This window comes from Typopeltis vanoorti, chromosome 20, assembly GCF_054136105.1.
Source record: "Typopeltis vanoorti isolate ZY-2024b chromosome 20, IOZ_Tvanoo_1.0, whole genome shotgun sequence".
Lineage (NCBI taxonomy): Eukaryota > Metazoa > Arthropoda > Arachnida > Uropygi > Thelyphonidae > Typopeltis > Typopeltis vanoorti.
Window position 1 is genome coordinate 61,945,603 of NC_143568.1, and position 25,691 is coordinate 61,971,293.

At 38.7% G+C, this 25,691-nt stretch overlaps 1 protein-coding gene across 1 annotated transcript in view; it reads right to left on the bottom strand.

Moving 5' to 3' along the window:
* Positions 1 to 25,691, bottom strand: part of CRMP (Collapsin Response Mediator Protein) — a 242,908-nt gene that overhangs the window by 119,624 nt on the left and 97,593 nt on the right. The window contains exons 6-7 of the mRNA XM_090409720.1: positions 10,747 to 10,867; positions 3,576 to 3,732 (exon numbers count right to left, since the gene is read on the bottom strand). Of these exons, the coding sequence (XP_090265846.1) occupies positions 3,576 to 3,732; positions 10,747 to 10,867 (278 nt within the window). The remainder of the gene's footprint in view (positions 1 to 3,575; positions 3,733 to 10,746; positions 10,868 to 25,691) is intronic.

Consider the following 25,691-nt stretch of genomic DNA (forward strand, 5'->3'; position numbering starts at 1 on the left):
AATATCAGCTTATCATGTGGCACCCTGTCAAACGGCTTTGCAAAATCTAAAAAAATGGCAGCCTTTCCCTCATCAACTGCTCTTGTCACTTTATTATAAAAGGCAATCATATTACTAAAGCAAGCATGCCCCTTAAGAAATCCATGTGGATTCAAAAAATAACATTACTCTCATCTGTCCAACGCTGTATATACTCCTTCACTAATTTTTCCAAGACCTTAACAACTACTGATGACACACAAACTGGCCTATAATTAGACACTTCCAGTCTGCTACTACCCTTGTGCAGCTGTACTATCTTACCTTCTTTCCATTCCTCGGGTACCTTTTCCACAGCCAAACTTTTATTGAATAACCAGGTCAATGGAGCTGTCAGTTCTTTAGCACAATCTCTCAAAACCCATTGTGAAATACCATCCAGTCCCACAGTTTACTAGTATCCAGAGTACTCAGTATTAGGAACACACACACTCTCCTCTTGCATCTCTAAGCCCTGAGCCTGCCCTATCCCTCTAATATTAAAGCCTTCTCCAGGATGCCATACTCCAATAAAGTGCTCATTGAACAACTCCACTATGTGCTCTGCATCAGACACTACTTCCATTTTTATCCCACAATAATTTTATCATACTGGCCACATAGCTATAAAATTCCCTAGAATTTTCTTGTGATCTTAGTGCCCATCTTTTCTCATATTCCAGTTCTGCCTTCCTCACCATACTGGTCACTCTTCTGGCCTGCATCTTATATTCTTCGTGTATCTGCCCTCCTCCTCTCTCCTTATATCTCTTTTACAACTGCAGTTCCTGTTTGATATTGTCATCCACTTTACACTAAATTGTGTCTGCTTCTTCACTCATGGAATACAGCTTACTATAGCTGCTAACAAATATCCTTTCACAATTTCCCAAGCACTAATGATATCCTGGCATTCCAATTCTGCCCTCCATGGAACTGCCCCTAGCTGATACCTAAGAATATTATAATCACCTGCCTTATAATTCGACATACGACCGTCTCTTTGATACACCTGTATGTCTATTCATCTTCTAAGTCAAAACCACATGGTCACTCTCTCCAACTGGGGCAGAGATGCCATCTCAGTTATAAACAGCTCTTCTAATGCTATGACCAAATCCAAAACTCTTGAACCTCATGTTCCTTCTACCAGATGTTGTCTAAGACCATTTGTCCCTCAAGAATTCTGGAAATTCCATTCCTTTATGACTACATGCATTTTCCTCTTTCCAGCTTATACTGCTATAGTTAAAATCTCCCATAACAATCATTCTTCTTGCACTTGCCATGCTCAACTGCCTAAACATCTCCTGCTCCCCACCATCTGTGCTACCTGGTTTATAGCAACACCTCATGAAATATCATGTCTTGGCCCCTTTACCTCACACCATATGCTTTCAAAACAATTAGTGTTACTGCCTTCCAAAGCCTCCACTCTTAGAGGACACAAGTCATCATTTATCATAAGCAGTACTCCACTACCACATTTTCCTTTCCTATCCTGCCAAAATATGCTGTACCCTGCCACTTCAATTCTTGTTATTATATCATCCTCCATCAGCCACGTCTCAGAGATCCCAATAATCTTTGGCCAGGCTGACGCTATCATCACCACCAATTCATCTCCTTTATTTCGGATACTCCTGGCATTAGTATAGAGCATAAAAATGTCACTGTTTCTATACTATCATTGTCCCCTCTCGACCCCACTGGACTCAGTGTTACCTGATGTCGCCCCCTCCCCAAGCACCCATTCCTTGGGAATTCTAGTTTCCCTGCATTGCCACACTGACTCATTCAGAAAACAGCACTCTCTCCAGATGCCTTCATCCTTCCTCATTCAAATGAAAGCAGTCTCTCACATACAGTTCCCCCTCTGTCCTCAAACGCCCTCCAAGCATCCACATATTCCGATCCTCTTTTCAGACACATTCTGGCTATTATGGTATTCAGTATTACTGCTCCTCTGCTCAACTCGTCACTATCATACCTAGGCAACACAAACACAATCTTTCCTCTCTGTTTTCTTTTGAACAACCTCAGATCTCTCGCCGCCTGATTTACATTACCTCTCAAGTCATTCGTGCCCACCATCACAATCATTTCATCCATCCTTTCACCCCTCTTAATTGCCATAGCAACATTTTCTATCATCCCTCTAGGCAAACACATCTCTGGCATCCTATCTTGATGCCAGATCTCAGATGTGCAAGCACACCTGAGATCATTGAGTCACCATACATCATACCTGTAACCATTCTGTTCCTTGATTGCTCACCTGCATCCCTCATTCTCTCTCTCTCTCTCTCTCCTCTAACCATTTCTCTCTGTGTTTCCCTACCTACCTGCTGTCCTAGCATCACTCTATCCCTGGTTCCAGCATTCCTTCACATCTCCTCTCTCTCTCTGACTGTTTCCATTCTCCCCTCCTCTATCATTCCCATAACTCTCTCTCATTCCCTTTCTCCTACTGCTTCTATTCTCTCCTCTTCTATCATTCCCAAAACTTTCTTTCACTCCTACTCTGATTCACCTTGCATTCATCTCTTCCATTCTCCTAATCTCATCTTTCATACTTCTCATCTTGTTCACAAGACATTCCACCTCCTCTTTCAGCTCATCATCTATCCCTCTCTGCAAGTTAGTCACTCTTACTCGACATTTATTTACCCAATCAAAAACCATCTCCGAAAATTTCACAGTCATTCAAGCTTTCCACACTCCTGCCTCTTATTTTCTCATTCATATTTCGTTCGTCATTCTCTCCTATCACACTACTCGTCTCCCGATATTCATTTCCCATCTCTGAAACAACTAGGTCGGTTATATAAATATCTAATTCATTGATTTCCTCCCACTGCCTGCATTTTGTGCATTTTGCAAAAATGCGCAAAATGCAGGCAGTGGGAAGAAATCAGGCAGAAGACAGGCAGAAGGAAGGGAGAAAAAGACAGGCAGAAGGGAGAGTGCATTTTGCACACTCTTCCTTCTCTCACCCGCCACAGATCCAATTCCCGGGAAGCATACATGATGCAAACACTGCATGCCACAAAGTCCTTTATTATGTTACGTATAATAGAGTTCTTAAATGGCGGAGAACTTGGTGACACGCCATTTGTGATTGCAGCTGCATCCGCCATCATTCCTTACTGCCAAGTAACTACTCAACTAATCGCTAAAAATATATATAATTGCTATATAAACACTGTATCATATATATATATATATAAACACTAAATATATATAAATATAAATGCTATATTCAACTATACTACTAGATAGCGAAAACTTATCTGCTCTTCCACCGCAAAAATCACAGTAGAAAAAATACAGTAGAAAACTGGCAAATGAACCTAATATATATATATGTCAGAAATGGCTTTTGCAGATGTTTGGAAAAGAATTTCGCATTTTAATTGCAAAATCCAAGCTAAATGATCTGTCATCAGTGGGATTCACATAAAAATTAGAAAGGGCCAATCAAATGAGTTATGATAGCAATTAAATCCATTTTTATATAAAAAGCATTCAACACCAATAAAACTATGACGTGTTACCTTCCTAGCATGTCCATTAAGTATCTTGGAGTTGAGAGATCTGTACGCAGTGGTGGAGACAAGACATGTGCAGCTGCATGTCTCCAGCAATTATTGAAATAATGTGTTCCATCAGTGCCTAGAGCTGCAGCTATGCATTCTCCATAAACTATACAACCTGAGCAAAAATGGGGGAGAAAAAAAAAAAAAACAGATGTTATTAAATCACAGTTAAATATTATTTATTAAAAGAATTTCATTATGGCTTGTATAGCATTAATAATCAAGTGTACTGTGATTAAAAAGAAAAAAAGATTCTATTTCTAGGCCATGAAGAAATCTTTCTCAGGAAGAAAATTTTTTCTAAGACTGGCAACAATATTTAAATAAAGAACAATTCAGAAAAATTACTGGTTTGGAAAAAATTTGTGTCTTGCATACAGATATTCTGGAAATATATGAAGTTGAGAAAGTTTCTGAAATGCTGAAGCAAGTGAGAGAAAATATGTAAGAAGAGGGAACACAGAGATACTTTGTCCAACTCAAACCTACACGATTATAGGTATATATTAAAGTATGATAAAACATTTGTAATTTTTAATTTAAAAAAAAAATGGTAAACAACCATCACAAAAAAACTGCAGTTTAGTACATTACAGAATTCTACCTGTGCCACAAGATCCAAAAGGAATGTTCTTCGAGTTTGGATGCATTTTCATTCGGATACTTTATAATCTCCCCAAAAGAAGAGATACAGTATCTTCAAGAAATGAAATTATTATTGTTAGCCCTTAACACGTTCATTGCCAAGCTGAAAATTGAAATTTCGTGTGGTGGCCAAATTTTTTTTACTTGATAGCAACGTCCACGCAATAACGCGTGATTGGCTGAAAGGTGAGAACTCGCATCACACGATAGGCAATGAACGTGTTAAAGGAGTCAGACTCACCATGAGAGTTCCCCATATCACATACATGAAACCATGCCTTGAACTCAATTCATTGTAAGGCAAGATATTCCACTCACCAGTCACTCTCCATACAAAAAAAAAAATCTACAGCTCACACCCTCCATATACAGCCCTCAGGAATGATGTCTTATTCTACCCATACTCTATTTTATGAAAATCTTTTCTCCATAAACCGTTTCTCCAGTAACAACCTCTTACCAACTTGTTTCTCAATCATATCCTCCCTATATTATCCACGAGGCTCTGCAAATTCAATCATCTCTGGATCCTTCCAAATTAATTTTCATCTCTCTTAAATTATCATTCGGAAAACCAGATGACTAAATTTGTACATTGTAATAATTCATACATAGTCTGATCCATTTCTTATAGAAAAGAATCAACCACCTAACTTGTACATGTCAATGTCCTCTACATCATTGATAATCATTTTAGGTCCTTGTTTTTACTATTATCACAAGATCCCTTATCTCCTCCATCTGTTGCAAAATATTATTATTATTATGTGACACCTCCAAGGAGTCCAAAGACTCATCAAAGGAGGGCACCTACTTCTAGAACTCTCCGTCTCACCACTTAATCCATGAACTACAGCGAACCACAACTACTATTACATCCACACCAACGCCATCTACTGCCCACCACCACCACTAATAGTATTTTTGTCAGTGAATTGCATGTGTTCTCAAGGCTGATTTGGTATGCGGGATGAAAAACCCACGTTTCCGGAAGAAAAAACCCTGATACCACCATATGAGATCGGCTATCTTACCTTCAATTGAAAATCCCATATAAAGATTCCTCTCATCAAGTTCAATAGACCTTAAGCCTTTTTCCAATCAAAGGGCACAATGTATGAGGGATGTCCAGAAAGTAAGTTCCAATGAGCTGTCAGAGAAACAAAAATATACTTTCAAAAAACCCTTTATTGGAAATTAAAGTAGATATCTTTCACTACTTTTCTACATAATTTTCACCATTGTTCAGGCACTTATCATAACAGGGCACCAATAGTTGTATACCTTCGTCGTAGAAGGTTGCCACCCGTGATGCAAACCATGTATTGACTGCTTCTTTGACCTCCGCGTCGTCTTGAAACCGCCAGCCACCAAGGAAAAATTTCAGATGTTTGAACAGGTGAAAGTTGCTTGGCGAGAGGTCAGGACTATATATAGGGGGATGATGGAATTGTTCCCAGCCGAAGGTGGCAAGAAGTTGTGGTATGCCAGCCGTGTGTGTGGGCGGGCATTATCATGAGTCAAAACAGCACCCCTGGTAAGCATGCCACATCATTTATTCTGGATCGCACAATGCAGTTTCTTAAGGGTGTGGCAGTACATACTCATGTTGATTGTGGAACCTTGACCCAAGAAGTCTACCAGCAAAATTCCTCGTCTGTCCCAAAACACAGTGCACATGATTTTCCGAGTGGAAACCGTTGTCTTCAATTTTGTCTTGACTGGTGATGAGGTGTAGGTGTACCTCCACTCCATGGACTTGTTTGGATTCAGTGGTTGCGTGCGACACCCAAGTCTCGTCCCCAGTGAAAAGTCTGCTCAGGAAAGCAATGCCATCCTCATGGTAGCGTGTCAAGAATTCCAACACACAGCCCAGCTGATGGAAAAGGAAAGAGAAGCCCGGGAAACAGATTTGTCTCCTGCAAGCAACTTCGGCACCCAGTTTTTCTGATAATTCAGTTTCTCCGACACAATTTCACGAAGACATGAAACTTCTGGAAATTGCAGCGAGATTGACGTCATAGTGAATCCCCTATTCTGTCAAATCTTCTCTTCAACTGAACGCACCAAATCTTCAGTCACTAAATATAGTCGCCCGCTCCATTAATCATTGTGCACACCTGTCCTTCCTTCATTAAAAAGGCTTACCCATCTTCGTACTACCATTGAATCACTCATTGCATGTTCTCCATAAACTTCAATAATTTGCCAATGAATTTCAGCTGCTTTAATGTTCCTTGCATTCAAGAAACAGATAACTGACCTAATTTCACATGTGGCAGGCGATTCAATTTTCTTAGATGTTATAAACACACACACACCAAGAAGCGTATGCACTGCGAGAATGTCAGAAATGGCACCAATGCCTTGCTAATGAATCAACAAACTCAGCACTGTGAACGCATGTGCACCATTGCATTCACAGTGCTGCAGTGAAAATATTTAAAAATGAAACTTACTTTCTGGATATCCCTCGTACTATCATTCTTCCAATTGCTCCACGGAAGTGCACTAAATATCTGGAAAGCTGGGATGTAATACAGATCTAAACTTTCCAGATTTTAAAACTCACAATTTTTGATGCTGAACCGGTAGGTTCACTAGCTTGCTCACTCACAATATATTCAAATCCTCCTGAAAAGCCACATCTGCTCTACTATTCATAGTTCTCCCCAACTTTGTATCATATAGAAAAATTAGATATCCCCCATTTAAATCATTATCACTAATGTACAAGACAAGTGAAACAGTAATGACTCCAAAACAGACACCCGGATCCCTAATGGTAACTTATCTTCAAAGACACTGCTGTTATGACCCGGATAGGTTGCATACTCAGTTTGTATGCTGAGTGATGTGAAAACAGATTCGTCTCCTGATTATATGATAAGAGGGTATCTCTTATTTAATTGAAAACAGTGAGATGACTGTTTGGACTTCAGGAATGACACAGGATTAATTAACAATACTAATCATATACAGCAATCCCTCGATTAATACGTTCTTTAAAACAGGTGCATTAATCAAAATGCACTAATCGAATATAATAACAACCTATGGGAAAATGTATAATTCGTTGCTCAGATTTCTTTTTTGAGCCTTAATTTTTTTTATAAAAGAATTAGGGTATGTCTCAGGGAGGGCCTAGTTAAAGGAAAACCATTAAGTTGAAAGACAATAAAACATATTCAGAATATAAATTTATTATTCTGCTTCTTAACAAGGAATTGAGCTAACGTAGTTTGGCGAGCATTCTGTTTCTTTTTTCCATACAACTGAACCAGCCTTACCTTTCTCTTTGTATTCAGCAGTTGATTCACCCATTTTTTGTGTTCTTGTCCTATCTTTGCTTTGCTCTTGTCCTATTTTTGCTTTGCCTTGTTCATTTTTCTTTATTATTTCAAGTTTTTCTTCCAATAAGATTACTTTTAGAATCAATTTCACACTTCTATTTTTTGCCTCACTAATTCTTTTACTAATGATTAAAGGTTAGAAAAATAATTTAAAATAAAAAAGGAAAACAATTACACAAGATATGATCAGCAAAATACTATGTAAAGCAGACGACAAATTTTGGCAGTAAATTTGGAACATAGTGTACACAGAAATAGTATAGTATGCCATTAAAAATGGCTTTGTAAAATGTTTCAAATCGATAACTAAATTATTTCATCTTGGCGAGTGATTTTTTAAAATAGTTAGCCATAAAAAATGTATAGATCTAAAATTTTTAAAATCTGTATATAAGTGCACTAATCGAATTTGGGTATCGAAAAAAAAAATGACGCACTAATCGGGGGGGGGGGGGGCACATTTGGAGGACTGGGCTAAGGAGAATGGATATTGATTTAATGTGGCAAAGTGTAAGGTTATGCATTTTGGGATGAAAAGATTAGCAGCAGTATACCACATTGGTGGAGCTGTACTCCGGGAGATTGACGAAGCCAGGGATTTGGGGGTGTTGGTGGATAGGGAGTTGAAGTTCAGGGGACACGCTGCAAAAGTGGATAAATCAGCTCATCAAATCACTTGGTTACTGAAGAATACTTTGATGAGCAGAGAACAAGCAAGTTATTGTTCCTCTGTATCAAGCCATGATAAGACCACATCTTGACTACTGTGCCCAGATCTGGGTGTCAGGGTTTCTTCTTGATGGAGAGGAGGTAGAGTGGATCTAGAGGTGAGTGACCAAGATGATAGCAGGTCTATAGAATGAACCTTATGAGAATAGGTTGAAGATTTGTGGGTTGCAGATATTGGTTGACAGGCAGAAAAGAGATGATATGATTGAAACATTCAAATTGCTGAAGAGTTTCTATAAGATTAATTCAGAGGATATTTTTCAGAACAAGTCTGGTGGTGGGAGGACTAGGGGGGCCATCCATGGAAACTGGGTAAGAGTGTGGTTAGCAAAAGTGTTAGAACTAGGTTTTTTTGCATGGAGAGTGGTGAATGAGTGGAATAAGTTGCCAGAGTTGTGGGTGCCATGACTGTGAGTGGGTTCAAGGCAAGGTGTTGACATGATGTTTAGGGCCTCCCTCAATGAGTCTAAGGACTCCTTGGAGTTGCCAGTAATAATAAATCAAGGGAACGACATGATTGTCAATGTTTTTATAAGAGATCATATAAAGTGTTAATTGGTGATGAATCAGTGATGACTGTTTTGATGCATATCTCTCATCCCTCAGAATGACAAATAGCATACTCTCATCTTGATGAGTTACCTTTCAGTTGACAAATCACTCTCTTCTGTGATGATACCAGAGACTTCTACCATCTCCCAGACTTAGTTTCTACCAATGAGTCCCAGTGTTTCTTCTTGTGCCTTTCAGATTAAGACTCTTGAATCATGATTCACTGACTTTTGACTGAAACTTCCTGATGAAAGAGTAAAAGGTTTATGTCATCATCAGTCTATTGAAATAAGAGGCAAGAGCACCCTAATAAAAGAGAGAGTAAAATTAGGAGAGAGGGTGGATAAGAGGTATGGAGGAAAGAACAGGAAAGGTAAGGGAGGGACAGAGGTGAGGAGAAGTATGAAGGAAGGGTAAGGGGGGAAGAGAGAGAGAGAATACCCAGCTCACTGTTTATCTTTCTAGTTCAATGCTATTTGTTTATTTCACTTTAGCTAGTTGTATTGACACTTTTGAAATGGACAATGTTAAAACCAGGGTAGCAACTGGTGGAAAAGACTGATCACCCAGGTGATCAGTCTTTTCCAGGCAGACTGCCTAGAGACTACCCTCTGCCACTTGAGTTCCTCTCAGTTATCTCCATGGACCAAAAGAATACCTAATAAAAATGTTACTTGTCAAGTAACATCTTTATTAAAAAAGATGTACAAAAGACAAAACATGATAGGTCCATTCCTAATAATGCACAGGGTGGGAGATGTGAACCATTTGCTTTTGAATTTTGCAATCATTCAGAGTGAGTCCCTTTCTCAAATAGAAAGCATCATACTGAACCAAAGAATTAAAAGGAATTTACAGAATGATTCAGTAGGAGGAACACTGATGGAGTTCGTTCCTGACCTTCCAATGTTTTAAAATGAGTTAAAAACATCTGAAAAGTCGGTTAAAAAAACATGCTAATTTTAACTTATTGAAAACAAATGAACATTTCGTACCTGTTGTTGATTGGCGGTGACAGGAAATGCAGAGCAAATTGCACAACTTCCTTCAGACACTCAGGGAAGTTGGCCATGTACAGAAATTGTGCTCAACTGGATTGATGGTTTGACAAAAACCACAGAATGCATTCCTCGTGTTATAGAACCTCCATATATTGATGTTGACTGGAAGGATGCTGTATACTATCCTCCGTGCCAGATCCTTTCTCAACTGATAACCTCCATACTTTATCAGGTTCTGAAACAGGATGATGTTAGCTCTTAAGACCAAGGCATTGGTGCACAAGATGTTGAAGAAGAGATGGTACCAGGTAGTTGCTCTGGATGTTAGTGATATCTGTACCCAAAGAGCAGAGTTTAAAAACTGGCAAAGCTGGTTATACTGACCCGAGACAATGTTAGTGCTGCTGTTGTGGATATTTTGAAGTATGACTAAAATAACTAGGGCCAATATATTATAGCTGTTAACTTCATGTTCTGGCTATGCCACCTGCTTTGCTGGAAGAAAAGTCCACATTCCAGAAGGAAAAACCCTGCTACTATCATAAGAGACCTGCAGTTAAAAATAGTCCATTAAGGCTGAGTGAGTACAAATTGAGGGCTACAAGTGGTATGATTGTGGGTAAGGGAAAGGCGTCTAGGGATTTAATAATGGGTAATATGACAGCCAGAGTAGGTGGTTTTGATTGTATGAATATTGGATGAAATAGTTTAACAAACAGTATGTTTGAGTGAGAACTTGTCACAAATTCTCAACTCTGTGGAGGTTTGTCGATAATAACAGTAGTAGAATAAAGCAAATAGCTATTTGTATACATATGGAGTAAAAAAAAAAAAATTCACCAAGCTTACCTTCCTCTCTTTTCCTAGCAATTATTTTAGCTGCACTCTTGCTCATTACATGAACAACATAAAGTGGACAATTCACTTGATTTGCTGTTACTATAGCTCTGTGTGTAGCTTCAGCTTCAACCTACAAAGTAAATAATTTAAGAAAGTTGTCTGAACAGTCTGATGATAAGGCTTATAGACTGCTATTCACAGCTATATTTTTTTAAAGGAAATTACAATATAGACTAATATTAATAATTATAACAAATTTAATTAATATTTCCAATATTTTGGCAGTCAAATTGCCATCACCTGGAACACATCACAATATGATATGCACTTGCAGGTACTACTCTGAGTAAATGAGGCTGGAGCATGGCAACCAAAAGTAAGCCTGAAGTCCTAAGTCAGGGGTCTTCAACCTTTCAGACTGTGGGCCGCATTAAAAATTTCAATGAAGCCTGCAGGCCACTAAGCTATACTGCAGTATTTATAATTGTAAGATGCTTTCCAGATTCACAAGAAATACTGTGCATTTGATACTTTACATAAAATCCTATAAAAATAAACAAACTCAGCTTTAAGAGCGTAGATAGGAGTCGGGTTCATGATAAGTAAATACAATCAATACTTAAAAAAAAAAAGATAATTTAATGAATAAAACATTCATTTTTTACAATGTCAATGGGCAACTTGGCAATGTTTTTCCTTGACCAGCTCGTTGATGTTAGCATCAATGTTGGAAGTCGCTATGCGCAGAGTATTCTCGAGATGTTGGTCTATAATCTGAGTTCTTGTCTTGGACTTCACATGCTTCATTCTGGAGAAGAACTGCTTACATAAGTGTGTGCCTTCCTAACAAAGCGCACATCTTCAAAGCATGCCGGCAAAGTTTAGGGAATGCATTCTCAGAAATGTAGTCTTTGTAAAATGGAAGCAAGGGCACATTGAATAATTCTTCTGTTAAAGAAGAGTTGGTTTGGAATTCAAGCAGCTCCATTTGTACTGAGTCTGGCATTTCAGCAGTATTGACACTGAATGGCATTGAAAATAAATCTAAAGAAGACTGTTGGTTATGAAAATTACTAAATCTCTCTCTTCAAACTCACTTCGCAACATAGCTAATTTTGTAGCATATCCATCAAGATATGAGCAGTTGGACTCAGCGAGAAGCTGAAAATGAGTCAAGTCTTTTTTTGCGAGTTGTGCCTCCCAAAGTTTGAGCTTGGCCATAAAAGCTTGGATGTGATTAAACAGAGTGTGCACCAGTTGATCTTTGGATTGTAGCCGCGTATTTAGGTCATTCATATGCAACGAGATGTCAGTCACAAAGGCAAAGTCATCCACTTCGGATGACTTTGCCTTTGTGAATTCCGCAATCAAATTCCCCTTGGTTTGCAATTCCCATTTGCTTTGTGAATGCCTTTTAAATTCTGCAATCAAATTCCCCTTGGTTTGCATGAACTGCTGTAGTTCGCTCCTTAAGTCAAAGAATCTTAAGAACTTTCCTTCTGCTCAACCAATGCACATCACTATACTAAACCACATCGCTATGATCCACTTCACGCTCTTGGGTCAAAAACTTGGAATTGACGATGATTCAATCCTGTTGCCCCACTAATGTTGACGATAGTCACAATAACTTTCATGATATTCTCAAATCCAATAGTTTTCACGCACAAATTCTCCTGGTGGATTAAACAGTGGTAATAGACGAAATCTTTTCCTTCCAGTTCTTTCTGTAGCAGCACAACAAACCCTTCATTCTTTCCCACCATAGCAGGGGCACCATCAGTTACCACACCCTCAAGGTGGGTTAAGCTGAGGTCGAAACCCTGGAGCATTTACTTGGCGGCTTCAATAATATCAGTGCCTTTTGTTGTTCCCTTCATAGGTATGAGCGCAAACAGTTCTTCTGTCACATGATCAATGCCACGCATAAAGATAGCCAGTTGTGCTGTATCCTTCACATCTATGCTCTCATCTAAAGCAAGTGAATATGACGTAAATTAGGATGACCGTTTTTTTTAAAGTTCCTTCAATGTCATTGGCAAGTTCTTTGACAGGTCGTGCTACAGTTACCCCAGACAAACTCGTTTTTTTTTTAAACACTTCCTTATTATTTGGGCACAGAATATCCCCAGCAGCGATGAGCCACTCTTTCACAAACTCACCATCCGAGAAGGCTTTTGATTTTTTATTACTCAACTATTAGATAACTTTGACGCACGCTTCACTCTCTTCCCTCTGCCTTTTAAACGTACTCTGCTGGGATTTTAAATCAATTTAGGGTTCACTTTGTCCACACGAAGCCGCCCTTAAAGGTGATCAAAATTGGATGCATGCTTTGTCTCACAGTGTCATTTTATATTGTATTCTTTAGATAGTGACACTGACTCACGACAAATTAAACACAAAAAAGTACAAATTGGTCCACTTTTCATTAAAAACCTGACAAGAATCACTTGATTTATGCTTTTTACTCGTAGACGCCATAGTGATGGAAGGTGAACCCAAAAAATGATCCAAAATGGCCGTGTAACAGTTATTATCTACTGAATATGTCTCACACTAATGAAAAAAGTCTGGCAATATAAAACCACAATAGGCTATGGCTGACAAGACGAACCTGCATGCGCTTATACATGAATATCACACTGTTCACGACTGATTGATTGACTGTGGATGAGATCCTCTTGTATTTATATGAAAATAACGAAGTATCGAGAACCTTCGAGATGTATCTGGAAGGCACTAGACAGCACACTCGAACGAACTACTGCTTCACCCATCTACCTGTGACATTAGTACCGCTTGGTGCTGGTAGATGGCTGAAGAAGCATGGCTATTTAATATTAATCTTTATAGGATTTTGGTAAAGTATCAAATGCACAGCATTCCTGGTGTATCTGGAAAGTATCTTACAATTCTAAATACTGCAGTATAGCTTAGTGGCCTGCAGGCTTCATTGAAATTATTTTTTTATTTAATCACAAGGAATGCTATGCATTTGATACTTAAGTATCAAATGCTAATGGAGATTCTAGGAATAGTCTTTCATATTTATATTTGCTGAAGTGGAGTAGAGTGGCCTTTTATCCAGCATACACTGACAGGTGTCCAGAGCATGGTCAGCAAATCCTCAGTGACTATAGATAGAAACAGGCGTAGTGCTTGTGTTTGGAGATTGTATTGTTGGCTGTCCTAGATGCTGATTACAACACTGTTATTTTCCTTTTTCTAAGGTAAATAGATGCTGGTTGTTTAGATCTGTTAAAAATATGGTAATGGTATATTTGTTTGCAGAATTTTTCTTGCCGAACAAAATAGCCAGAGTCCATGATGAACTTAAGCAGGCTGAGGCATTTGGAGAAAATAAACAACAAATTACACAATAACCACAGTTTATTTATTTATTTTTATTTGTATGGAGTTTTCCTCCCTTTTCTCCCCCCCCCTCATGGGGGAGGGGGTTAAGTATTTATGGCTGTAGATCCGTATGTTGAAGGGATCAGTTTGCCTGCTTGCAGGATGAAAAACCCCAGATAAACTGGGGGGGGGGGCATGTTGTCCACGCCCAAGACCAGCTAACTTGGCTATGGCTGAGGAAGATCCTTAAACTCCTCACGTCGGCGACAGGAATCGAACCTAGGACACTCTTTCCCCAGGCATATGGTTGCGAAGTGCAAAGCTACTAGGCTAACTGTGCAGACAATAACCACAAGAATTAACTTTAATGAAATGAAAGTAACTTGTTGTTTATAATCATGCCACAGATACCTTTAAAGATTGGAAGAAACAGCTCAAATAAGGTCTAAAGTGAATTTAAGATGGACAATGGCGAACATCAAACTGATATTCGCCTAATGCTTGGCTAATTTGTTTGTGGATGGATTAATGGCATCTATGATTGAACATAACTCATTTACTTTGTGGAATTTTAGTAATCCATGTATCATTTATTAGTAATTTTGACAGATCAGGAACTAAGCAATTGTGATTAATTTTGATACGTTGAATTTTAATATGTGCTTACAATTGCCCTACCACCTTTAGTTGAATTTCACATGAATCCAGAAGCATACATATTATTATGGGCAATTCCAAGGAGTTCTTAGACTTATCAAGGGAGACCCTACACATCACATCAAGAACTAACCAACATTTGTGCAGTATCTATCATAGTTTGCTTTGAACTTGTTCACAGTCATGGCACCCACAACAGACTCTGGCAACATATTCCACTCATTCACTTCTCCAAACAAAAAACCTAGTTCTAACACCTTCACTAACTACACTCCCACTCAGTTTCCAAGGACAGCCCCTAGTTCTCCCACCACCAGACCTGTTCTGAAATATTTCCTCTGAATTAATCTTGTTAAAACCCTTCAGTAATTTGCATGTCTCAATCACATCACATCACCCCTTTTCTGCCTATCAACCAGTTTCTGTAACCCATAAATCTTCAACCTGTTCTCATAAGGTTGATTCCATAGACCTGCTACCATCTTGGGTCACTCGCCTCTGGATGATCCTATTCACCTCCTCCTCATCACCAAGAAACCCTGCTGTCCAGTAGTCAAGATTGGTGGGGGGGGGGGTCTTATCAATACTCAATAAAGAGGAACAATAACCTTCTTGTCTCTGCTCAAAGTATTCTTCGGTAACCAAATGATCTGATGAGCCCAGTAGTCAAAATGGGATCTTATCAAGGCTCGATAAAGAGAAACAATAACCTGCTTGTCTCTGCTCACCTCACTTTTGCTATGTGCCCCATAAACTTTAACTCCCTATCCACTAACACTCCCAAGTCTCTGGCTTTTTCAGTTTCCTGAAGTACAGTTCCACCAATGTGGTATACAGCTGGTAATCTTTTCATCCCAAACTGCATAACCTTACACTTAGCTACATTAAACTAACATCCGTTTGCCTTTTTCCAGTCTGCCAATCTATTCAAATCATCCTGCAAAATTTTGACGACATCTGTATTAACTATTGCTCCACCCAACTCTATTGGCAAATAACTGAACAGTTCCTCTCAGATCCTTTCCTATATTATTAATGAACAAATTAAACAGTATCAGTTCAAGAACAGACCCCTGTGGCACACACTAGTCACAGACTTCTTTCAGATTCTACTCCTGAATGAACTACTCTGATATCTTTCCATTAACCACCCCCCTATCCATTCCCATGTGCTACAGTTTACTAATTAGAATTCCATGTGGTATATCCTGTCAAAGTCCAGCAGTATTGCTGTAAACCTATTACCTTCATCCAACTCAGCTGTCACTATTATAAAACATGAGCAAGCTATTGAGACATTATCTACCCTTCACAAAACCGTGCTGTCCACCCATACAGTATTCCATTTCCATCTATCCATTCCAGTATTTTGCTCTTGACCAACTTCTCCAATACTTTGACAACTTCTGATATTATTATTATTCAGGCCTCCATGGAGTCAAAAGACTGATAATGGGAGGTCGTTTTTAGGAAACACAAAGTTTATCATACCACTCCTTGAACCCATTGACCATTCCCGCTGCAACCACTCTCTCAGGCAATGCATTCCAAGGTTCAACCATCCTCCACACAAAGAAACCACTCCTCACCCTCTTGCGCAGAGCCTCCTTTCGTAACTTCCAGGGATGGCCTCTTGTCATCACTCCTTCCCACTGTTCCACCAAGTGAAAGACTATCCCGTAACTGCCTCTCAACAGTTTAAAAGTCTTGATCATATCACCTCTCCTTCTATCCACCAAACTCTGCAGTACACATCCCCTCAGTCGATCCTCATAACTCATATTGTACAGTCCTGAAACCATCTTTGTTATCTGCCTCTGTACCCTTTCCACAGTCAATTTATCCCCTTCAAATCCTGGGGACCAAATCTGAGAACAACAGTCTAAGTGTGGCCTGATCAGAGTCTTATACGATGGAATGATAACTCTTTTATCTCTGCAGGTCAGCGTCCTTCTCAGTATTGCAGCAATCCTCTGAGTTACCCTCACCACCTTTGCTCCCTGAATTTCAGTTTTCTATCAATCTTCACCCCCACATTGCTTGTCTCTCCTACCTCCTCCAAGTACAGCTTCTCCAATCGAGTATGCATCCTCCCATCGATGGTTCCCAAACTTCAAGACTTTACATTTTGCTGCATTAAACCGAAACCCCCATTCATTTGCCCATCTGTCTAGTTTATTCAAATCCTCTTGCAGGGCTGTCATATCTGCACTATTACTGATAACCCTTCCCAGCTTCACATCATCTGCAAACAACTGAGTGTCCCCTTGCAATCCATTGACAATATCATTGATACAAAGGTTGAACAATACAGGTCCCAGTACTGAGCACTGTGGAACCCCACTTGTAACCTTCTGCTTCCTTGATATTGTCCCACCATACACACCTCTCTGATACCTATCAGTCAACTAATCCTGAATCCATTCGACTAACCAGACATTTAAACCAATGTGCAGCAACTTAAATATCAGCGTATCATGTGGCCCTGTCAAATGCCTTTGCAAAATCTAAAAAAATGGCAGCCTTTCCCTCATCAACTGCTCTTGTCACTTTATTATAAAAGGCAATCATATTACTAAAGCAAGAGCACCCCTTAAGAAATCCATGTTGATTCAAAAAATAACATTACCCTCATCTGCCCAACGCTGTATATACTTCTTCACTAATTTTTCCAAGACCTTAACAACTACTGATGACACACAAACAGGCCTATAATTAGACACTTCCAATCTGCTACCGCACTTATGCAGCGGCACTATCTTACCTTCCTTCCATTCCCTGGGTACCTTTCCTGCAGCCAGACTTTTATTGAAAAGCAGGTCAATGGAGCTGTCAGTTCTTTAGTACATTCTCTCAAAACCAGTGGAGAAATACCATCCAGTCCAACAGCTTTACTGATATCCAGAGTACTCAGTATTTAGAACACACTCTCCTCTAAACCCTGAACCTACACTATCCCTCTAGTATTAAATCTCCTCTAGGATGAAATACTATAATAAAGTGCTCATTGAACAACTCCACTATGTCCTCTGCATCAGTCACTCTATTCCCATTTTTATCCTGCAATGTCATTCTTCCACAATCGTTTCTCCACCTTCTGGCCACATAGCTAAAAAATTCCTTAGGATTTTCTTTGGATCTTAGTGCCAATCTCTTCTCATATTCCAGTTTTGCCTTCCTCACCATTCTGGTCACTCTCCTGGCCTGCGTCTTATATTCTTCGTGTATATGTCCACCACCCCTCTCCTTATATATCTTCCGTAATATCTTTTTATATGCTGATTGGTCGGTAATTTGCTACATTAGTCTTGGAGCCTCCTTTATGCAATGGAACTATTTTCCTCTCTTTCCACCCCCTCAGAGCTAACCGAGAGCTGAGACCTAGATTAAACAATATGGTCAAGGGCACTAACAATTACCTCGCTGTTTTCCATAAAACTCTAGCTGCAAATTTACTTCAATTTAAAGTCTTCCATTAATCATCCAGCAAAAATCAAAATTATTTTTGGAGTTCCAATGTTCAGTACAAGAAATGTCCTGAAAGAATCATTTGCTATGTTGTCAATGACAGTACACAAGTTAGGAGGAAAATATCCAAATGTAAATGTAGAAAACAGATCTTTCCTTGCACGTTTTAGCAATTACTTTATATGCCTATGGTATGTCTTCTATAAGATCTCTACAGTTGTCACTTTTAACACACTCTATAAAGCCTTCCAAAGCTGCTTTAAGCATCATTTAATATGCCATCTGAAGAGAACTGTACTTCATAAATAAACAAATTTGTAAACCAATAAAAATGCCTTCCATAATTTTTGCGACACTTATTCTTAAACACTTAAAAAAGAGTAGACACCATCATTGTTCTTATTTAAATCCCTGATGAAAATTTTCAAACAACATAATAGATGTTACCAAAATAAGGAAGGCAAAAACAGGCGAGATTCTTCTAAATGACAAATACAAAATGTTATATTAAAGCCATAATAATCAGGTAAAGGAAGTAGTAGTTACAGTCTTCAACATTAAATGCAAGAATAATTTTCTTGAATAGCATGCAATATCAAGTATAGTGATGTGAGCAACACCTGAATAATGAAATTAAACAATAAGACTTATTTGTGACCACAAAACAAAGTAAATTATACTTATCATGAAATTATATTCTTGTTTAGTCCTTTACTCAAGCATAAGAATTGCCTTAGACTGTAATATAAGATCTCACGATATTGAGTTCTGACAGGCAAGATTAATTTGGAGGAAAATTATTGAGAGGAAATTAGTAGTGATGTAAATTTCTAGTATAGTACTATAATAATCAGGAATATGACGAGTTTAAATGATAATCAGTGGCAAGAGAAATTTTTTTTAGCTTTATAAGTTAAAGACTGTCCTTAATGACAGTCTTTAACTGAACTATTCCACTTTCATAAAAAAACCACAATACTTCACGAATATTCTCCTTCTGATTCTCTCCCAAGCTCTTCAAGGAAGACTAAGGGTTTGTCAGATAAGTGTCGATGTGCTGACAGTAAAAAAAAAAACACGATTGAAATCTGATGCCAAAGTACAAGAAAAAAAGACTCATGCTGGCTCAGACGTCGTCCAGTCAAACAAGGTCCGTATCCCCAATCGAGTAATCAGGGTTGGATCGAAAAATCAGTTACTGAAAACATAGACAAAAAAAATCAACCTCAGGCCTGTAAAGGATGAAATATCAATTGGCACACGGAATGTCCGTACACTCTGGGCAACTGGAAAATTGCAGTTGCTTCAAGAAGAAATGAAGAAATACAGATGTGATATATTGGGTATTTCAGAAATGAGATGGACATTGTCAGGGGAATCAAATGGTAGAAGAGTTTTCTGGTCAGGAAATGAAAGTAAGCATGAAGCAGGTGTAGGTTTCCTGCTAAGTAACAAGGCCTGTCAGGCAATGATAGGATACAAACCAGTTAGTGAAAGAATAATGGTTGCAAGATTCAGTGCCCAACCATTTAATATCATGACCATTCAAATATATGCACCAACTGCAGAGAGTGCAGATGAAAACATTGAGAAATTTTACAGGGATCTAGAACTAGTAATTGATGAGGTGCCGAAGCAGGATATACTCATCATTGGAGGAGACTGGAATGCAAAGATTGGCAAAAATAACACAGGATGGGAAAAGGTTATGGGAAAATTTGGATATGGAGAAAGAAATGAACGTAGAGAGATGCTTCTGGAATTTGCCACGGATAACAACCCTGACAATTTGCAATACCAAATTCCAACAAAAAGATTGTCGTAAATGGACGTGCCACTCCTTCGATGGCAAACACAGGAATATGACTGACCTGATATTAATAGACCAGAAATGGATAACCTCAGTTCAACAGTGCAGATCATTCCAAGGAGCTGATATTGATTCGGACCACAGTTTAGCGATTGTGAATATAAGACTAAAACTGAAACAGAAGTACAAAGGAAAGTTCCAAAAAGCTAGAGACATCTCAAAACTAAATGAAGACAGGCTAAGAACAGTATATTGGAAACTAAGCTTAAGACCTCAAATGAAAAACAAAATATAAATACAAGAGCAGAACAACTGACTACAGTGCTAAAAAAAAAGCAGCAGAGGAAGTAATTCCTGAAAGAGAAAAGATCAACAAGAAATGGATAACTCAGGAAAACCTAAAATTTGTACAAGAGAAAAGAGAACTGAAACTTAAAAGATATAATTCAGAGGCAGCAGATGAGTTATACCATCAAAAATGCAATGAAGTACGGAAAGCAGCAAGATCTGATAAAGCTAAATGGTTGGAGGACCAGTGCAAAGACATTGAACAGTACTATGGAGAACACAAAACTAGAGAGGTCTACAAACTTATAAGAAATGTCAATAGGAAGTGGCAAACAAGATCAGTAGCAGTCAAAGATGAAAATGGTACAGTATTGATGGACAGACAGAATACATAGATGGACAGAGATTTTGTCCATCTATGTATCTGGGAAGATACATAGATGGACAAGATATTGCAGCAAACTATATAAAAATCAACTAAATGATACTGCAACAGAAGTAATCAAAGAACTAAAAGCAATCTCTCCACCAGCAGAGATCTTTGAAAATGACATCTTCGAAGAGGAGGTGAATAAGGCTATAAAACATCTCAAGAACAACAAGAGTCTTGGAAATGACAACATAATAGGCGAGATGTTAAAATATGGGGGAGAATCAGTTGTAAAAGAAATACATCAGCTATGTAATGAAATATGGAGATCAGGATATGCCCCCGAAGAGTGGGAAAAATCAGTGCTTTAGAATGCACCAATTACAGAACTATTGCATTAATGACTCATCTTGGCAAAGTGCTGATGAAAATACTAACAGAACACCTGAAGGGGCATATGGAGGCACATCTTCCGGATAAGCAAGCCAGATTTCGACAGGATCGAAGTACAGTGCAACAAATACTCGCACTAAGACTAATAGCAGAGAAAGCTCGAAGAAAGAACAAAACGATATATTGCTGTTTCGTGAACTTCCAAAAAGCATTTGATAATATTGACCAAAATATAACATGGGCTGTCTTGGAATCCTATGGTGTGGACAATAAATTGATCTGCCTGCTGAAAGATATAAACAGCCAAGCACAAGCAAAAATCAGGATAGCAGATGAGACTGGAGATTGGTTTGCCACTAGTCAAGGCACAAGACAAGGGGACCCAATACCACCAATCATCTTCATCACACATCTGGGAAAAACACTAGATAAGATTAAAGAAGGTGGAGGCATTTCAATAAATGGCATGAGAATAAACTACCTCTGCTTTGCAGATGACATCATCCTGATTGAAGAAGATGCAGCAAGGCTGGAACAGACATTGCAAACACTATACACAGAAGGAAAAAGATATGGACTAAATGTCAACTTTGAAAAAACTAAAACAATGATATTCGGACAACAGGAGTTATTGAACAGAGTTACGCTAGATAGATTTCAACTAAAAAATGTGGAACACTTCACATATCTTGGATGTCATATATGATGCATAACTTGGACCCCAAAAGAGAGATAAAAATTAGAATAGCCAGAGCAACAACTATTTTAAAAGCCATGGACAAAATATGGAAGAGCCGAGCTATAAAGATGCAAACTAAACTGCGCATTGTAGAAACCTGTATCTTCAGCAGTATGCTCTATGGATGCAAGGCATGGGTACTCCTGAGAGAATCTGAAAGGAGGATATTGGCATTTGAGAGGAAGTGCTATAGAAAGATCTTGAGAATAAGCTGGATACAGAAAGTGAACAATGAGGAAATCTACAGATGAATACAACAAAAAGAAAACGAAAACCTGATCCAGAAAATAATCAAAAGGAAACTACATCTATTTGGTCATATATGTAGAATGAATGATGAGGGAAAACTAAAAACGTTGCTGTTTGGAATAACTGAAGGAAAGAACAAAAGAGGAAAAGAATGGGGTGATGACATTGTCAAATTGTGTGGAAACTCTATACACAAACTGAGTCATCTTGCATTGGGGTTATTATAGGATTAACGTTGAAGAGGTTTTTCATAAATGGTGAAAGATGGGAAGTGGGGAGAACAAGTGGTCATCTCTGGAATCTGTATAAGGTGGGTGTGAGCAAGGTAGTGAAAAGCAGGGTTTTGCATGTTTTTGCATGGAGAATTGTGAATGATTGGAATGCATTTCCTGAGAGTGTGATATTTGCAGAGAATTATTTAAGGCACAGTATGATGAGCAGAGCCTCCGTAGCTCAGTCAGTATAGACAAAGTCCTTTGGTTGGAAAAACCTGGATTTGATTCCCGTCCAAGATGTGAGGAATCTTGTCTCTTTTGACTAAAGGTGAGTCAAAAGAAACAAGAGTGCTGGTCTCTTGACTCACCTGGTCTCTTTTGACTCCATATGAGACCACTTTAGCTGGTCTCATATGGAGTACAGATTTAGGATGGGGGGGGGTTGCCTTTTTTGTCCCTCAGAACAGGCAAAGCAGCCCAGTGAACATACACATCTACAGACATAGGACACACCAGGAGGTATAGGGTCAAACACCTTATCCTTGAGACAGTCATGGTTGTGAAGTCCACAGCTAAGAACCTTGATGGTTCCTGAAAAGCTTAAGACAAGATAGTATGATGAGCTGACAACAGAAAAAATTAATCAAAATTACTGCCTACTAATTGAAGAAGGTAAACATTTTGTCCTACATTTAAATGCAAAAAAAAAGACTATATTTATGAGAGTTTCAAAAGAAAATAGATCTCAGCCAGAAATATTCATAAACAATATAAAAATTGAGCACACAACAGAATACAAATATTTAGGTACCTACTTTACTGCAAATGGAAAATAAGATAAAGAAATAAAAATAAGAACTGCCATTGCTAAAGATGCCTTCTAGAAAAATAAAGATCTGCTCAGAAGTTATTATTATTATCAACATTTGACCTCCATGGAGTCAAACTCATCATGGGAGGTACTCACTATTGCATACAATGCTCATCCAACCGCTTCTCAAGCTAATTCAATATGTCCACATCCACAACACACTCAGGCAATGCATTCTACTCACATACCACTCTCCATGAAAAGAACCTGCTTCTCACTCCATTGCTCACACCTTCCTTATGCAGTTTCCAGCAATGGCCTCTTGTTCTACTCCCCTCTCCCATTCTGTGAAATATCTCTTCCATGTCTACCTGAAAACAACCCATGACTAGCTTATATGTCTCAATCATATCCCCCCCCTCCTCCTATTCATAAGGCTCTTGCAACTTACATTATCTCAATCTGTTTTCGTACTCCACATTCCAAAGACTACTGACTACCTTTGTGAATCTTATTTGGAACTTTTCTAACATATCCTCATCACCATGAAAACCTGGCGACCAAATCTGTGCACAATAATCCATATGAGGCTTGATCAAGGCCTTATACAATGGAATCATAATCTCTCTATTTCTGCATGTCAGAGTTCTCAGCATCATTGCCATTATTCGATGTGATGTCTTCACAACTTGTGCAATGTGGCCCCTGAATTTCAGGTCCTTGTCCACCATCACTCCTAGATCTCTCATCTCCTTTACTTCGGTTAAAGTTTCCCCACCAAGTGTATACTTTGCACCTCATCATTGCTTACCAAATCTCAAAACCTTACACTTGGCAACATTGAACTGACAGTTCCACTTACTTGCCCATTCATGCAATCTATTCAAGTCCTCTTGTAAGGCATTAACATCAGCCGACTGTGCATTGCTCTCTCCAGTTTTGCATCATCTGCAAACAGCTGGATATCACTAGTTAAACCCAGCCCAATATCATTAATATACAAATTGAACAACAATGGTCCCAAAACTGACCCCTGCGGCACACCACTGGTGACCTTTCTCTTTCGAGATACTGCACCTCCATATACAACTTTCTGAAACCTATCTGACAGCAAGTCCCTGATCCAACAGAGAAGTCTGTTATCCAATCCCATCTGTTTCAATTTATTTAAGAGCTTGTCATGTGACAGCCTATCAAAAGCCTTTGCAAAATGCAAGTACACCACTGCATATGCATCTCCTCTGTCCAAAGCATTTGTCACCTTGTTATAGTGCTTAAGTAAGTTAGTGAAACACGATCTCCCCTTAACAAATGCTGATAACCATGAGAATACTGCTGTTATCAACCCATTTCTGTATCCTACTTCTCGCCAATCTCTCCAGGACCTTCACCACAACTCCAGATATACAGACAGGCCTATAATTTGAAGCTACAGCCTTATCACCACCTTTATGCAGTGGAACAATTTTGCCCTCCTTCCACTCCCTTGGAGCCTGTGCTGTTACAAAACTCTTATTAAACAGGCATGCCAATGCTACTGCCAGTTCCCTGGAACATTCCCTTAGGATTTGATGACATATCACTACATCTTATCACCTTATTAACATCGAGGTTATTTATTTCCTCAAGTGCCTCCTGCTCACTCACAATTATGCTATCCTCTCCTATGTACTCAACACTTAAGTTCCTCATGATTCCACCCTGATCAGGATGAAAAACACTTATAAATTGATTACTGAATACCTCAATAATGTCTTCTGCAGCAGTTACCATTCTACCACTTTCATCCCTTAACTTCATCTTTCCATGATCATTTTCTTTCTACTTGCCATATATCTAAAAAAACTTTCTAGGGTTTTTCTTAGCCTGCTTTGCCAATTTCTGCCCATACTCTACTTTTGTTTTCCTTACTAACTGAGTCACTCTCCTGGCTTGTTCTTTATATTCTTCATGTGACTGATTACCATTATCCATCTTGTACTTCCTCCAAAGTACTTTCTTTTTCCAGATTTTATGTTTAAGTTCTGTGGGTATAGAGACAAAGTAGAGAATGATAAGATCATTAGTTTGGCCAGTTTTCACACATGGAAGTGAGACCAAGTAGAGATTTGGTCAGAGCACATGACAAATACAGAGTACCACAGAGAAAGAAAACACAGAAATCTTTAGGAAAGATTATAGGAAGAGGATCAAGAGATAAAAAAAGGATATGGTTTGATGATATAAGGTCATGGACAGGATCATGTGACTATGCTGAAACAAACAAGAAGGGCTGACAACAGAGTACTGGAAGGACATGGTGCTGCACTCTCGCATTAGGAAGCTACATGATAATGATGAGGTGTTTGTATGAAGGGACCTCCCATGATGAGTCATCTGACTCCATGGGGGTCTTGGGATAATAACTTAACACTACTAATTTCTGCCAAATAAGACATTTTCGTAAGCAATCATCACCATTATTATCAATTACATCATAATAACTCCCTTATTTCTGATATTCCTGGTATCTGTAAATAAATACAGTAGTTCACTTTTAGGTCTATAACCAGGCCTACTCAAGCTGTGAATTACCGTATTTTTCCATGTATAAGACA